Source organism: Hipposideros armiger, unplaced genomic scaffold, assembly GCF_001890085.2.
Source record: "Hipposideros armiger isolate ML-2016 unplaced genomic scaffold, ASM189008v1 scaffold_447, whole genome shotgun sequence".
NCBI classification, from domain to species: Eukaryota; Metazoa; Chordata; class Mammalia; order Chiroptera; family Hipposideridae; genus Hipposideros; species Hipposideros armiger.
Genome location: NW_017731797.1, coordinates 1,006,867 through 1,020,913, shown reverse-complemented (window position 1 = coordinate 1,020,913; position 14,047 = coordinate 1,006,867). Strand labels below are relative to the sequence as shown.

Here is a 14,047-nt window from a genome sequence, read left to right as displayed (position 1 = left end):
ACCTACAAAAACACTCCTTAAATATTAGAAAAAAAAAGGTGGGGGGGGGGGAGCAGGGATCCTCCCTCCCCAGCCGTCCCATCCCAGTGCCAAAATGCACTCAGTGACCTCTTACAGCACCAACACCCCCACCCCCACAGCCCTGTTTGTACTGTAAGAATTTTTCAATTTTTAAAACAGGAAAAAAGGCGCCCCATTCAAAGTTGTTTTTAAATGAAAACACATTCCACTAAAATACAACAGCACAGGGGCATTTGAATAGGGAATGGGGTTCTTTGCAGGGGCTCTCAGGAAGAAACAGAACATATGAACCCTTGTGCCTAATTCCCAGGATCAGGACAAAGGCGAGTGGGAGTAGAAGTGGAGTGTCCCTCCTTAGCTCTCCCCACCCCCAGCACCACATCCAAGGCAAAGCAGATTGTCTGCCTTCCTTTGGGAGTGGGACCCACCTTTCCTACCCCACCTCCTAGGTGTAGTTCCCACTCTTCCCCTATCCCTTGGCTTTCATTTAGAGGGGAAAAGTAGAAAAGCACAGAGCCCCAATTAAGTAGGTCAATGACATGATTGCAAAAAAAAAAAATTTATCAAAAACAAAAAAAATTAAACTGACAGATAAGGTGGCTTGGCTTATTAAGTCTAGCAATCAGGGCACCAAAAATTTCGGGATCGCTGGGAAGGGTTAGAGGGACATCTGCAAAAGCAGTTTTTGCCGACCTCAGTTGTGGGTTTGGGGGGTGGGGTGCAGGAAGGGAGCAGACCTGAGAAATCAAAGGAAATGGAGACGGGGAGCTAGAGGGTATGAGGGAAAGGCAGGAGAGATGGGTAAGAGCTTGCAACACATCACTTGAAGCCCAAGTTCTGAGCCTAAGATAGCCAGGCAACTCCTCAGATAAGATGGGGAGGCCTTACCCACCAAAAATACAAGCTTTAAGGTTCACCCGGTCTGTCCCACTCCTTACTGTCCTGCTGGATATTGGAGACCAGCAGCAACTCAGAGTCACATGGCCCTGGTAGTGGGAAGCTGGTGTGGGAAGCTGATACGGGAAGCATCAGAGTGGCTTTAGTACACCCCCCAAAATTGAATCAGAGGTTACGCAAAGCAGAGAATGTGGAGAAAGGGGCCACCCCAGCCTGTTCCCACTAGGATCACTGTCTCCCTGACCCTCACCAACCCTTTTACCAGATTTGGACTGATGTGGGCTTCCCCTTCTTACACACTTACACACACACACACACACACAGAGCCTTTGCACACATCCACAGGTGCACCCATGCTATGTACAGGACACACACACACACACACACACACACACACACACACACACACACACACACACACACACACACACACACACACACACACTTTCCATACATATCAGGTTTTAAAAAAGTCCCAAGTCTACCCCTAAACCCTCCCTCTCCCAGAAATGACAACAGAGACGGCAGCCGAGATCGGTAGGAAACGTCTCGTTGACAGCTCAGAGCTTAAAAAAAAATATATACACATATATAAAAAACACTTCTGCCCCCTCCCCGAGTGGGTCCAGGCAGCTCCTTCCTGCGGGGAGCAGGGGAGAAGGCTATGGGGCAGTGCCTATTTTCTCATAGGCATCCACTCTCCTCTCCCCACGTTCCCTGCCTCCAGTTCCAATGTCGGGGTCCAGGCGGCAAGCCCCTCTGGGAAGGGAGGGGTCCTCCCCAAGCTTCCACCCTCCCTTGGGTTGGGATTCAGGTGTAGCGGGCCTCACTGAACTCTTTGGGACCCCCCACCCCAACCCAGGTCCATTGTCCGTGCCGGAACCACAAGTGCAGAGGGATGGGCCGGGCCGGTCCAGTGGTGGCTCAGTCTGATGGTTGCGCTTCTGGGAGGGCCCCTCAGGGCTGATGTCTCTGAGGCTGCAGAGTCCTGGCTTGGGCTCCTCCAGCCCCTCCCCCCCCACCACCATATTTTGTTTAAAAAAGAAAGAAAGAAAGAAAGAAAGAAATTGGGAGAGGCTGGGAGCAAGGGACAGAAGAACAAAGGGGAGAAACAAAGGCGGTCAGTGGGGAGGGAAGCCCCAAGAGGGCCGAGCCTCAGTTGGAGTCAGAGTCCGAGGAGTCCCCTGAGGAGGAAGAGCTGGAGCTGCTGCCCTCGGACTCGTTGTCTTCATCCTCATCATCATCCTCATCATCATCTTCATCCTCATCATCTTCCTCATTCTGGGGGGTGGGAGGGGCAGTGCAAAAACATGTCATCGAGTGGCTGTTCTGGCAGGGCCTTACCCTCCCTTCCCACTATGCCAGCCTGCCCACCTCATCCCCGTCCTCGCTCTCATCCTCGCTGCTGGACTCAGAGGAGTCCCCACCATCCTCAGAGGAGTCACCATTCTCATCATCATCTTCCTCTTCATCCTCATCCTCATCCTCCTCATCTTCATCATCATCTTCCTCAGACTCCTGGGAGGGATGGGGTGCATCAGTGCTTTCTGCCATGCCACTCCAGGTGCCACGGACGCCCCTCCCGCCCCCGTCTGGTAGGGACTCCTTACCGACTTGGACTGCAGGGTAGTCCGGCTGGACTTGGGGTTTGGGCCTCGCAGCTTGGTAATGCTCTTGCGTTTCTGTAGGAGAGGATGGAAACGCAGACAGAGCAGCCATGAGTGCCAAACCCCACCCTCCCAATCACCCCCTTACCCGTGCCACCTTGCTCCCAATCCCAGACTCACATTGGAGATGTATTCTTTATATGCTGCGCGGTCCTGGGGAGACAGACTCTGGGGAAGACAGAGGAGGTGAGGGTTGGAACACTACCCAAACTACTGCTGATCAAGCATGTTGACCAAGTGCCAGACAGCATTTACCACCCCCAACTTTAACCACCCCCAACTTTACCCCTCCCGGCCTCCCCATACCTTGGGTCTCTGCAGAGAACTCCTGGGATCTGAGAACCCAACTCCAATATTTCTGCTTAGGATGCCTGGAATCCTTTTCTAGCCAACCTGTCCTAAGACTGTTGGTTTTCATGTCCCTCCTGTTCTACTCAAATGGAGGCTCCAGAATCAGGGCCTTCAACTCAGAGCAGCCCCCCATGATGGCCCCTCCGTAGTCTGGCATCATCACTCTGACCCCTACACCAAGCCTGAAGCCACTGACAAGGCAGTCTGGGGATCGCAAACTTCTGAAACACCTAAACCCTATTTCCCTGGCTCCTCGGCCAACCTGCCTGGTGGTTGGGGAGGACATAAGTGACTCTCTCCACTTTACAGATCCCACTGCTCAACCAAGACACAAAGCGGGGAGGCTCAGAGGTAGGGGACCAAGCTAGAGTCTAGGAGAGGTCCCCTGGTCCCAGCTGGGAGGGAAAGGCAGTCTGATTTGGATTTTTCTACTTCCTAGCTCTGTGACCTGGGGTAAGTTACTTAACCACTCTGAGCTTTGGTTTCCTTATCTTTGATAGTAATCATTACCCTGTAGGACTGCTGGGGCACTGAATGAAATCATGAGTGCAGACTAGCCAGCATGATGCCTCCCTTTTCCAAGGCTCCCCTGCCCTCTCACCTTGACCCAGAGGTCTAGGTGCACTTTGTACTGCTTCTGCTGCTCCTCAGCCAGCTTTTTGTAGTGCTCCTTCTGGCTCTGGGAGATGCGCTGCCAGCGGCTGCCAATCTCCACCATGCGCTCCTTCAGCGGCAGGTGATTCAGCTCCCCATTGGACAGCAGCTCCTGGGAGAACTTCTGGTAACCGTTCCTGGGGGGTGGGGATGGTACAGGGAGGGTCAGGATATTGACCAAGGAGCCCTTCAGCCCTGACCCTCCCCATGTCCAGGGTGGGCTCCAAACTCACATGGGAGGCTTCTTGGGCTCTCCCTGGAACTTCATCTTCTTGGAAGAGTTTGCAGCAGCTGGGGGTGCCCGCATCTCACTCAGCTCTCTCTGTGGGGAAACCTGGAAATGTTACACTCATCCTACCTCCAACATATTCCTACCGCCTGCCCCATGCCATCAACGCCTCAGCTGGTTCTCCTATATGTGCCAGGAAGGAGGAGAAACTGAGGCACAGCCAGGGAACTTCTTGACACCTCACACCTGTGTCAGGCACTGTAGTTTGAAAGTGCTGTCATAACTACACTCATGTGACTTGCATCATCACATCCATTTTACTGATGCGTCGCTGAGGCTCAGAGAAGAGACAACTAAGGCCAGGACTTCAGGCTCCAAGCCCCATGAAGTGAGGAAAGCTGCACACCCAAAAGGGGGCTCCCAAGTTTTAAGCAAAGGGAGGTGACCCCAGTTCCATCCCACCCCACTGCACTAACCTGCAGCCCCCTTCCCACCTCATATCGCTTTTGGTCTTCAGCCGCCTTCTTAATCCACATAAGTTTCTCCTTCTTCTCCATGTTATTCCAGGTCATCTCCATGGCTTTCAATGCCTTCACCCGGTCATTCTGGGGACAGACAGGGAGTCAGCTGTGGGAGGAGTCACCTGGGGGTGGAGGAGGCCTGCGTGGACAGGCTGTAGAACCACCCCTTTCCCACTTTTTGCTACCTTAAAGCGGGCCAGGTAGTCGCCAATGACGCTCTGTTGCCAGATTTCCTCCGCTCTCTTGGGCGACTCAGGCAGCTTGCCCCGTTCCTCGCGCTCAGCGCCTGGCTTCCTCTCAGACTGTGCCTTCAGCGCCGCCTCACGGGCCTTGTACTTGGCCTGCATAAGGATGGCATGAAGCATCAGTCTTCCGGCCACCCCCAGGGGGCGCGCGTTCCCCATCCAGCAGTTGAAGGCAACCCCACCACCACCACAGCCGCCCCAAGGGTGGGACAAGCAGAGGCGTGGGCTGGTGCAGATGTCTCCAGCCTGAGGCTCAGCCCCGCCCACCAGCGTTGCTCCCCAGAGAGCCAACAGCCCTCAGCTGACAGCTTCCCGCCTTCCGGCTTGCTGGGCTCCCAGCCCCACCATCTGAGCCCAGGCACACGTGTGGCTCACACAGGGCAAGGGTGAGGAAGTACAGCCAGGCCCTAGGGGAGAAGCAGCCTACGCTCAGCCGCCCCAGCAGCCCCTCTGGTCTGGTCAGCCTGACCTTCTTCTTCTCTGATAAGTCGTTCCACATGCGGGCCAGCAGGCGGGTCAGCTCGCTCTCTGAGAGCTCCGGCCGTTCCTCTTGCAGCTGCCGCCGCTTCTCCTCAGAGAAGATGAACATGGCTGACACAGGTCTTTTGGGCTTCTCTGAGCCGCCCTGTAGATGTGCAGAGGGGAGGCCACCAGATGTTGACAAGAGCCTGCCTTCCCCGCCCCCACCTGCAAAGTGGTGCCCCCTGCCCACCTTGCCCCCTTCCTGGGAGGGCTTCTTGGAGGCTGGGCTGGTGGCTTGCTTCTTGTTGATGTTCAACATCTTCTCCTCCCCCAAGACCCGTTGCTGCTCCTCCTCAGGAAGGCTCTGGTCCAGGGAGAAAAGGTGCCCAGTTCACACTCTGCTCCCAAGTTGTCCTAAGGGCCTTGCCCGCCAATCCCCAGGCCTCTGTCTGCCCATTGCCTCAGCCACTCACCTCTAGAAAACGGAGCAGTTCCACCTCGTAGTCTTTCTTTTTCTGGGACAGAAAGGGGAAGCAGGGTCAGTCTGAGGGGCAGGCGCATGGGGAACCCTTCAGTGCTCGCAGGATAGGAGCCCTCAGCAAGCCACCCAGGGCCTGGATGGGGTGTCATCTCCCTCCATAAATGGTAAGCATAAGGCCTGACACTAGCTGTTCATCTGCCCAGATGCTAAATCCAGCACAACACCAAGTGTGAAATGTGCCCAAGGGGCCAGACCTCATTTTTCAAACCCCCAAGGTCCCCAAGGGTCTCCAGGAGTTATCCCTTTCCAGGGGTGGTTCCCACTACAGCTCACCTGGTCGCACTTCTTGTGGTAGGCATCCTTCTCCTTCTGGGAGAGCAGCTTCCACTGCTGGCTGCATAGCACCATGCGCTCTGTGCTGGGCACGTCCTTCATGTTGGCCATCAGCTCTGCGCAGTACAGTGAGTAGCTATTCCTATCAGAACCGCAAGGGAGGAGTGTCCCAGTGAGCAACAGGGTGGCCCAGGGCAGCAAGCCTCATTTCCAGAACCTGAACCTAGCTGCCCACTTGTCCACCCATCCACCCGCCCCAGGGCAGTGCTCACGGAGGTGGCTTGGTGGGTCGCCCATCAAACTTGTCCTTGAGCTGGCGTTCGGCCTTGGTGAGGGTGGACTTGGTGATGCCCTCCTCACTGATGTTCAGCTCGGGGTGCTTCTGGATATAGTCACGCATAATCTCCTGCACAGTGAGGTGGGGGGGATGGAGGGCAACGGGGTGTGGGGTTAGCCGGGGCTGGGGAGGGGGGAGAGCCGCTGGGGAGGGGAGGCAAGGAGCAAAGCTGGGGGGTGGCCGTGTGTCTGCTGTGTCACACGAGTAGTGGTGCCCTGCCCTGCCCTAGCCTGAGATCTCATGGGGGGTGGGGTGGAGAAGGTAGGGGCAGAGGTGAGGGGCCTAAAAGGCCCCTCCCTCAATGGAGGGATGGGGAGTGACTGCCTCCTGCAGAATGCGGAGGCCAGAGTCAGAGGGCAGAGGCTCGTGAAGAGCCGGATGGGGAGGAGCGCAGCGGAAGCCTAACCTCGTACTCCTTCCGCTGCTCCAGGGCCTTATGAATCCATTTCAGCCTCTTTTTGTCCGAGAGCTGAGACCACTGCTTCCCCAGGGAGTCCTTCACCTCCTTCGTAGTGGCCTGCAAACCAAAAGCCGTCAGACACACACAGGCAGCCAGGGGCAGGGGGAAGGGAGGGGGGTGGGGGGCACAGAGGCCCCGCCCCCTCAGGCCACAGGAGGTCACAGGAGTGTCCCCCACAGGCCAGGAGGGGAAGGCAGAGAGGCGGGGGTCCCGCCTGGGTGCAAGGGGACAGGCTCACGCACGCACGCACGCACACACTCGCACGCCAGCTGGCCCAGGCCCTGTCCATGCAGCCCACCCCTGGGGAGGGGCCTCCTCTCCTGCTCCCCTGCACCCTGCCCAGCCGAACTGGTGCGGCTCCCCCCTTGCCACCACCTGTGCCCTCTGCCCCCACCCCTTGGCCGGACACTCACATCTGGCCGCACTTTGAGATACACCTTCTTCTCATGGGTGTACCACAGCTGCTGGGGGGTTTTGGGCTTCTCGGGGATGTCCGACTTCTTGGCATTCTGGATTAGGTCAGGGTGATCCTCCCTAGCCAGGGCGTGGGGAGTAATAATCAGCGGGTGAAGGGAGATCCTGCCAGGGCAAACCAAGCTAGCTGCCCCACCCACCAAGGCTCCTAGGCCTCTCAACTGGGGATTTGTGGGACAGTGGCTGCCTGTTCCTGCCTTTGAGTATGACCCACTAGGGTCTACAAGTAACCCATCCATCTTCCATGCCTCATGGATGGCAAGCTCAAGGCTCTGGTCAGTGTTACCCTATCCTGTCACACCCAGATCCCTCTGGCCCTCCTGTGGGCTCCACTCCCTTACCTGAATCGAGCCAGGTTTCTCTCGAACTCCTGTTTCTCCCTCTGGAAGTCCTGAATATATTTCATCTGGGGGGAGGAGGGGATGGGGTCATCCACAACCCAAGACCTGAGCTACAAAAGCCACCGAGTCCTCCTTGCTAACTATTTTGCCTCCCAGTTGGTGACGTGGACGAATGGAAGATGGCATGAGCAGGCAGGGGATGCTGGCCTGCCTTCCAGTGGGTTGGGCGGGGGAACACATCCTACATCCTATTCCCTCCTTTTAAGAGAGTTAAAGAGTCCCAGAGAGGGGACGTGGCATGACCCAGTCACACAGTAAGCAGTGACAAGGCTGGGACTCCCCCCAAAACTACCCCTCCACCTTTCCCCAACACCTCAGAACTCCCACAATGAGGAGTCAGGAGAAGGTGTAGGCCTTGCCTCTGCCGCTCCCTCCTCCCTTGTCTGTGGCAGCCGATACTGGTCTGCCCCCTCAGAGGTGGCCCACTGGGCCAGGGGCAGGCTGAGTCCTGCTTCCAAAGCACAAGGGGACAGACTACTGAAGGGAACCCAGAAGAAATTCTTGCAACGCAAATCACCTCCTAAAAGATGTCTCCTACATTTGGATATTTCTCCCCATCCACCACCTCTGGATTCCTGGTTATCCTTTACAATTCTGATACCATCCCCCTTCAGCCACTTGGTTTTGCCTGTCACTTGGCTTCCCTGCCTCCTCCTCCACCCCTTCCGTTGGCCTTCCCACCATCACCCGACTCCTCCCTGCATCTTTCCTACCTTGCCACACTCCTTACTCTACTTCCTTTCCAATCTCTTTCCCTTCCTCATCTACCTCCTGTCCTGGTTCCCACTCAGTGTCCTTTCCTTTCTCCCTTTTCCCAAACTCATAAGAGTCAGCACTGGAAGGGACCAGGGGCGCATGGTGATTGAGCCCAATCCCTGCCTCTCACAGAAGAGGCACCAGGTGCAGGCAGAAAGGTAGCTCCGCTCTCCTGCGATTCCGGCAGAAACCGGGAGCAGAGCCCAGCCTGCTCTGCCCCAATCTCAGTCCTCCTCACGCACAATAGCAGCTTTTTGAACTGGAAGGAACCACACAGATCAGGCTCAGCTTCCATACCTCAGATAAAAGCAGGCCCGGAAAAGTAAAGTGACTTACCAAAGGTCACACACACACACACAGCGATTCATTGGGAGCCAGAACAGGCCCAAGTCTCATGTCGCCAAGGCTGGCACCACCCTGTCCACTCTACCACATAGTTCCTCCTGTCCCTTGCTGATCCTCAGACCCTCTGCCTCTCCCTCTCCCATCCCATGAGTGACTGGATGTCGCACATACAGTGAACTCTGCAATATCCCCATCAAAGGGTCAAGAACCGCTCCAGCAATTCATGTTCTGGCTCGGCTCAGGCAGCTGTTGCAGATAGCTGGTTTTACCCAGCCAAGTTCATTCCTTTTTTGGGTCCAGAACCAAGGAGATGGGAGCCCACAGCCAGGATGGACAAAAGGTACTCACAGTGTGACAGCCGGTGCCACCTTCTAAGAGCTGGCTGTGGACAACTCGTTACTCCTGCTGCCCCTCACCACCTCTCTCCCTGGCTCCCATCTTGCCGTCTAGCATCTCTTCTGTGTGTCCATCTCTCTCATGCCCCAGTTGCAGGCTCCTTCAGTGCTTTGCTGCCTATCTCTTCGAGGAACCACTTGACCTCACTGTGCTCGACTGTGTCCACCCCTGCTTGGGAGGCTGGAGCAACCTCTGCTCAAGGTCAACAGCCTCAGGTGATCTGGGACAGCATGAGGCCATTAGGGACAATGTGTGTCCTTGGGCAAATGTGTGCATGGGGAAAAAAGCCCATCTAATGTGCAGATGTAGCAGTGAGAATAGCAGTAGATAGGGAATCTGGAGTACTAAACCCAAGTCCTGTTCTAACATCATTAGTTGTATGACCTGGGGCACGATAGCCCTCCTGTATCCCAGTTCCGTGCCCACTAAATCAGGATAATCTGTTCTCCTGGGGTTGCCTTTATGCGGATACTGCAAGCATCCAATAAGACCATACCGGGATGTGTCAGAGTGTAAAAAACTGCTGTACAGGCCAGTGAGGACAGGTGCATGGGATCAGAGCTCTACTCTATGAAAGAGTGCTGTGGACTGTGGCTGGTCTGAGCGCCTGCCTCAACCTGGGTTATACCTACAACAGTGCCCATACCTGATGGCGTGTGGACCTGGGACGGGGTGATGAGGTATGGCTGCCCAAGGCCCTGCTCTGCTTTGCTGACCTGCCCACGTCCCTGATGCCAAGTCCCTCTGTCTCAGCCCCACCCCCTGTCCCTAACAGCTGACCTACACCATACCAGCTGCTCCCAGCCTTTTCCCTCCCTACCCCCATCTTAGCCTCCCTCCCCCCACCTTCTTCTTCTCTGGCAGCTCCTTATATTTCTTGGACAGAATCTTGGTCAGGTCCAGGTTGCTCATCTCAGGATGAAGTTTTGCATACTTGGCCCGCTTCTCCATGAAGAAGCGGAAATAAGGGGTCAGGGGCTTCTTTGGGAAGTCCGGGTGTTTCTGGAAGGAGAGACAAGGACATGGTGAAGGTCAGGTACCATCTATTATTTGGATCATTCCTCTCCTACCCCTCGTACTCCTCCTGGAAACTCACCTTGAGTTTTTTGCCTTTGTAAGGATTTTTAACATGTTCCTGAGCATCGAGGATCAATTCTGTCAATGTACGGAACTTCCTTACCTGGAAGAAGGGAGGTGAGAGGAAGGGGAAGTTCAGAAGAGGGGACACTACCCAGTAGCATACCCCCATTTTTAATGGGACTCCTCTACTTTCCACTAGACTGAATTTATTTAAAAAAAAAGGGCAGAGGCCAACAGCCACACAACTCAGGCAGCCCCTGACACAGAGGCACTGGCCCATGTCTACTGCAGAGGACCAGGCAGGCAGTACACACCAAAGGACAGCAACAAGGTGACCACCTGACCTCGATGTGGTTCCCATGCCAGTATCTCACTCAATCCCCAGAACAGCTCAGGTGACAGAAACTCCAAGGTGGTAAGTGTTCAAGGCCACACAGCTAGAAAGTGGCAGAACCGAGAACTCTAGGCCAGTGCTGTCAACCGTGCTACCTCCCAAAATGCACAAGGGCGACCGCATGAGCACTTCACCCCATCTTTTTCCTTCCTGTTTGTTGACTTCTGTTTCACCTCCCCCATCAGGAAGGTTGATGCAGGGATCTGTATAAATATGTGTTCATATGTGTCAGGAAGAGGGGAGGATCACTTACCTCGTTAGAAATCTCCACCCATTTCAATTTGCACATGTCTCCGGAAAAGTCTTTAAATGCTACTTTTTCCCAGTCCATATGTGACTCAGTGGTTTTAAACTTGGAGCTGTCATTGGATGGAAGGTTGTTCTTCATGCATTCTAGCAAAGTCAGCATGTCTTCCTGGGACCAGCGGTCTAGGTAGAAGAAAAGCAATCATGCCTGGCTCATGCTATCCCCCTATGTGTCCCCCAGTCCTTATGTGCTCAACTCTTCCTCCCCAAAGCACTGCAGTCCCTGGTTACCTCCCATCTGAAAACACAGACAAAATATGGCCTAGCTCTAAGGAAAAACTGTGGCCATATGGATTAGAGCAGGAACTCCAGTCCAGACAGCATTATACCTAGGAAGCAGGACCTAAACTCAAGTTTGGCTTACTTCAAAGCTATTATCATTTCTAACATGCCAGGCTGCCATGAGATTACTATTTATTATAGGGAAAGGGAGGAAACGAGGCTACCGTGATTTGGGGCCCTGTGGGAAACAGCTAGTTTATCAGGGAGGGGAGGGAAACAAGGAGGCAACATTTCTGAATGTGTAGCCAAGTTCACGTCCAAGTTCTAGGTGGGTATCTTAAAAGTTCAATGACCGAGGGTGGGGTGTGGGCAGTAAGGAGAACCCACAAAGATGTTTCTCTACAGCACACCTGTAAAGTAACATTAGAGACATGGGTATTTCATCACGCCCCGCCCTCTTGGCCTCTCAAGAAAGACCAAAGGAGAATTTGGGGCAAGTAAGAAGAATGGAAATGGCTCTTCCTTTTCATAAAGGGCAGCTGTGAGGCAAGGCGGGCAGGCAAAGGCTTTCAGCGTCTTCCTCCAGGAAGAACCTCCAGAATTGAGTTGTCTTCTCAGCCCAACTCCCCATATAGGCAAAAAAGGGGGGTCTGGATCAGCTATTTCCAGCCATTGAAATGCAGCTCCAGTGAGGCCGCTCTGGAGGGTGGCTACCCTGGAAGGTGAGCTAGAACAGCTATTCAAGGCTAGGAGTCAAAGGGCTCCTCATTTGCATTTACATCTGGCAACCTGGGGCAGGGTTTCTGTAGGGCAGGTCACAGAAACCCATAATCTTCTCTCCTCTCAATGTCCCACAGGCATTGCCAGATGTTCAGCTTCATCCTACCCCCTGCCCCCATACACAGTGGATCCGTACAGGGTGGGGAAGGGTCTAGTTATGTACATAACTCCCTTGGCTTGGGATCTCAAACCACTAAAATACTCTCTCTCTCCAATTATCTTACCAAAAACCTTGTCCTCTTAATAACAATGAAAAAACCCCGTAAATCCTTCCCAATCCCTCTCTTCTCCCCCTTCCTCCACATTCCTAGGACATCCTTCCTCCCATTCCAGGACACTGACACTGGGAGAGGACATGCTCCGGAATGACTGGGAACCCTAGAAAGAAGGCTTGCAGTGGTCTCCTTCTCCCTCTCTCTCTAACGTGGGAGGAATGGTGTGTGAAAAATACAAGGCCTAATAATTTGGATTTAGCCAAACCTCCAGTGTAAGAGATGCTGACTTTTATAGACACCCTTCCCCCCATCTCAATTCAGAAAATGAAGACTGGAGAAACCATTTAGAGGAATGAGGGTGGGGGGCTCCTACCTTGGCCTTTGGGGGCGGCCATTTCCAGGTCTGTGGGGCAGTCGGCTTCTCCGTTCATTCTCCAGCCGTCCAGCCACCTCTTCGGTTGTGCTGGCCGGACAACCCAGGTTCAAAGCCAACTCACCCTTTAGAAGAGATACCACCAGTCTCTACTCAGGTGTGCAGAGAGGTGAGGATTCTCTATCCCTCCCTCCCCCAGAGGGGAGGGGGGGATCACAGATCCCCACTCTCACAGAGACCCTGCTAGGACCCTGGTAGACTTAATTGGGTGGGTGGGTGTGGGAGTGAGCTCCTCCTCTTCCTCCTAGCCCCCTCCCCCCAGCCCCTGCAGCCCGGCTCAGCAGCGTGCGCCCTCCCCTGCCCACGCGAGAGACTGCTTCCAGCTCCCGCGTGCAGCTAGCGCCCTCCCTCCGCCCTCCTTCCCCCACCCGGGCAAAAAAAAAAAAAAAAAACTCCTCCTCCGTGCGCCCGCCCCGGGGAGGCCCCAGGCTGGAGGGCGGGGGAAGAGGAAGGGCGGGTAAAGGGCGCGCGCGGCCGCGGAAGCGGGCACGCGCCGCAGTCTCCTCCTCTCGCCTCCCCCCTGCCGGTTCCCCCCGCCTCCGCAACCCGGCGGGGACCCGGACGCAGCGCAGCCGCCGCCGGCCCCGGAGCTCAGCGGCCGCACCGCCCCCGGGGACCGGATCCGGATTCCCGCTGCCCCCCCTCTCGGGCTCCCGACGCCGTCCCCGCCCGCTTGGGCGGACGAGCAGCCGGAGAGAAGCGGTCTAGGCTGCCCCCCGCCCCCGAGCCACTCACCCCGGCCAGAGGCGCCGCCGCCGCCCAGCCACCCCGACGCGCACGGAGGAACCCGGCGCAGAGGCGCGACCACGGCGGGAACCGCCGCCTCCTCCCCCGAGCTTGCGGCCCAGCCCCGCCGGCGCCCCCGCCCCGGCCTCCGGGGAGCCGAGCCAAGGAGAGGGCGGGAGGATGGCGGCCCGGAGGCGGGGGCGCAGCGCTCACCGGCCCCGCCGCCCCCTCCGGCGGCCGTCGAGAACTGCGCCTGCCGGCTCCGAGAAGCGCGGGCTTCTCCGCCCCGCGGCCCGGGCTCCACTCGGGCCTCGCTTCCTGCCCTCCCCTCCCCCGGCTCTCGGCGTCCTCTCCAGTGCCCCGGTCCTCCTCCCTCGCCCAGTTCCCTGCCCGGGGGTCGACCCGGGCTCTCTCCGGGCGTCCACTGCACCCGCGGTTCGCTCCCTGCCTCCTTGCCCCGACTCCGGCGCGCGTCCCAAGCCGCCTTGGTTACCCGGTGCAGCGCGGCCTCCGGGCTTCCCTCTCCGGCGGCTCCCTCCCCGGCTCTGAGCGGCGGCGCCCTCCCCCGCTCGGCCGGGCACAGCCGCAGCTCCCTCCCGCGGCGGCAGCGGCTCCTCCTCCGGGCGCGGCGGCGGCGCTGGGGCGGCGGCTGCTGCTGCTGTGGCGGCGGCGGCGGCTGTGGCTGCTGCCTGCTGCTCCTCGCGGCGAAAAGCACAAAGCACAGCGCCCTCCGCCTGCAGGCAGCCCGCCCGCCGCCCGCCCGCCGGCCCCGGCCTCAGCTCGCACACCCCCCGCCGCCGCCGCAGCCTCCGCCGCCGGAGCGGGGAGGAGGAGGGAGAAGGGAGGAGGAGGAGCGGGAGG

General features: G+C 56.8%; 1 protein-coding gene across 5 annotated transcripts in view; it reads right to left on the bottom strand.

Annotated features, from left to right (window-relative positions):
* Positions 1 to 618: 618 nt before the first annotated feature.
* The window catches only part of UBTF (upstream binding transcription factor), a 15,798-nt gene continuing 2,369 nt past the window's right edge, over positions 619 to 14,047 (bottom strand). For 2 of the 5 annotated variants that reach the window (XM_019665650.1, XM_019665649.1), the window contains exons 2-21: positions 12,401 to 12,525; positions 10,758 to 10,933; positions 10,127 to 10,210; positions 9,877 to 10,032; positions 7,474 to 7,538; positions 7,072 to 7,192; positions 6,605 to 6,715; positions 6,134 to 6,267; positions 5,862 to 6,003; positions 5,521 to 5,562; positions 5,298 to 5,411; positions 5,055 to 5,210; positions 4,526 to 4,681; positions 4,314 to 4,424; positions 3,824 to 3,912; positions 3,538 to 3,727; positions 2,706 to 2,753; positions 2,529 to 2,600; positions 2,293 to 2,436; positions 619 to 2,199 (exon numbers count right to left, since the gene is read on the bottom strand). In XM_019665650.1, coding sequence (XP_019521195.1) covers positions 2,074 to 2,199; positions 2,293 to 2,436; positions 2,529 to 2,600; positions 2,706 to 2,753; positions 3,538 to 3,727; positions 3,824 to 3,912; positions 4,314 to 4,424; positions 4,526 to 4,681; positions 5,055 to 5,210; positions 5,298 to 5,411; positions 5,521 to 5,562; positions 5,862 to 6,003; positions 6,134 to 6,267; positions 6,605 to 6,715; positions 7,072 to 7,192; positions 7,474 to 7,538; positions 9,877 to 10,032; positions 10,127 to 10,210; positions 10,758 to 10,933; positions 12,401 to 12,458 — 2,295 coding nt within the window. In that variant the 5' untranslated portion in view covers positions 12,459 to 12,525 and the 3' untranslated portion in view covers positions 619 to 2,073. Of the gene's footprint in view, positions 2,200 to 2,292; positions 2,437 to 2,528; positions 2,601 to 2,705; positions 2,754 to 3,537; positions 3,728 to 3,823; positions 3,913 to 4,313; positions 4,425 to 4,525; positions 4,682 to 5,054; positions 5,211 to 5,297; positions 5,412 to 5,520; positions 5,563 to 5,861; positions 6,004 to 6,133; positions 6,268 to 6,604; positions 6,716 to 7,071; positions 7,193 to 7,473; positions 7,539 to 9,876; positions 10,033 to 10,126; positions 10,211 to 10,757; positions 10,934 to 12,400; positions 12,526 to 13,195; positions 13,278 to 13,679; positions 13,792 to 14,047 lie in introns of those variants that run through there. The other 3 variants (XM_019665647.1, XM_019665648.1, XM_019665651.1) reach the window with 3 other exon arrangements.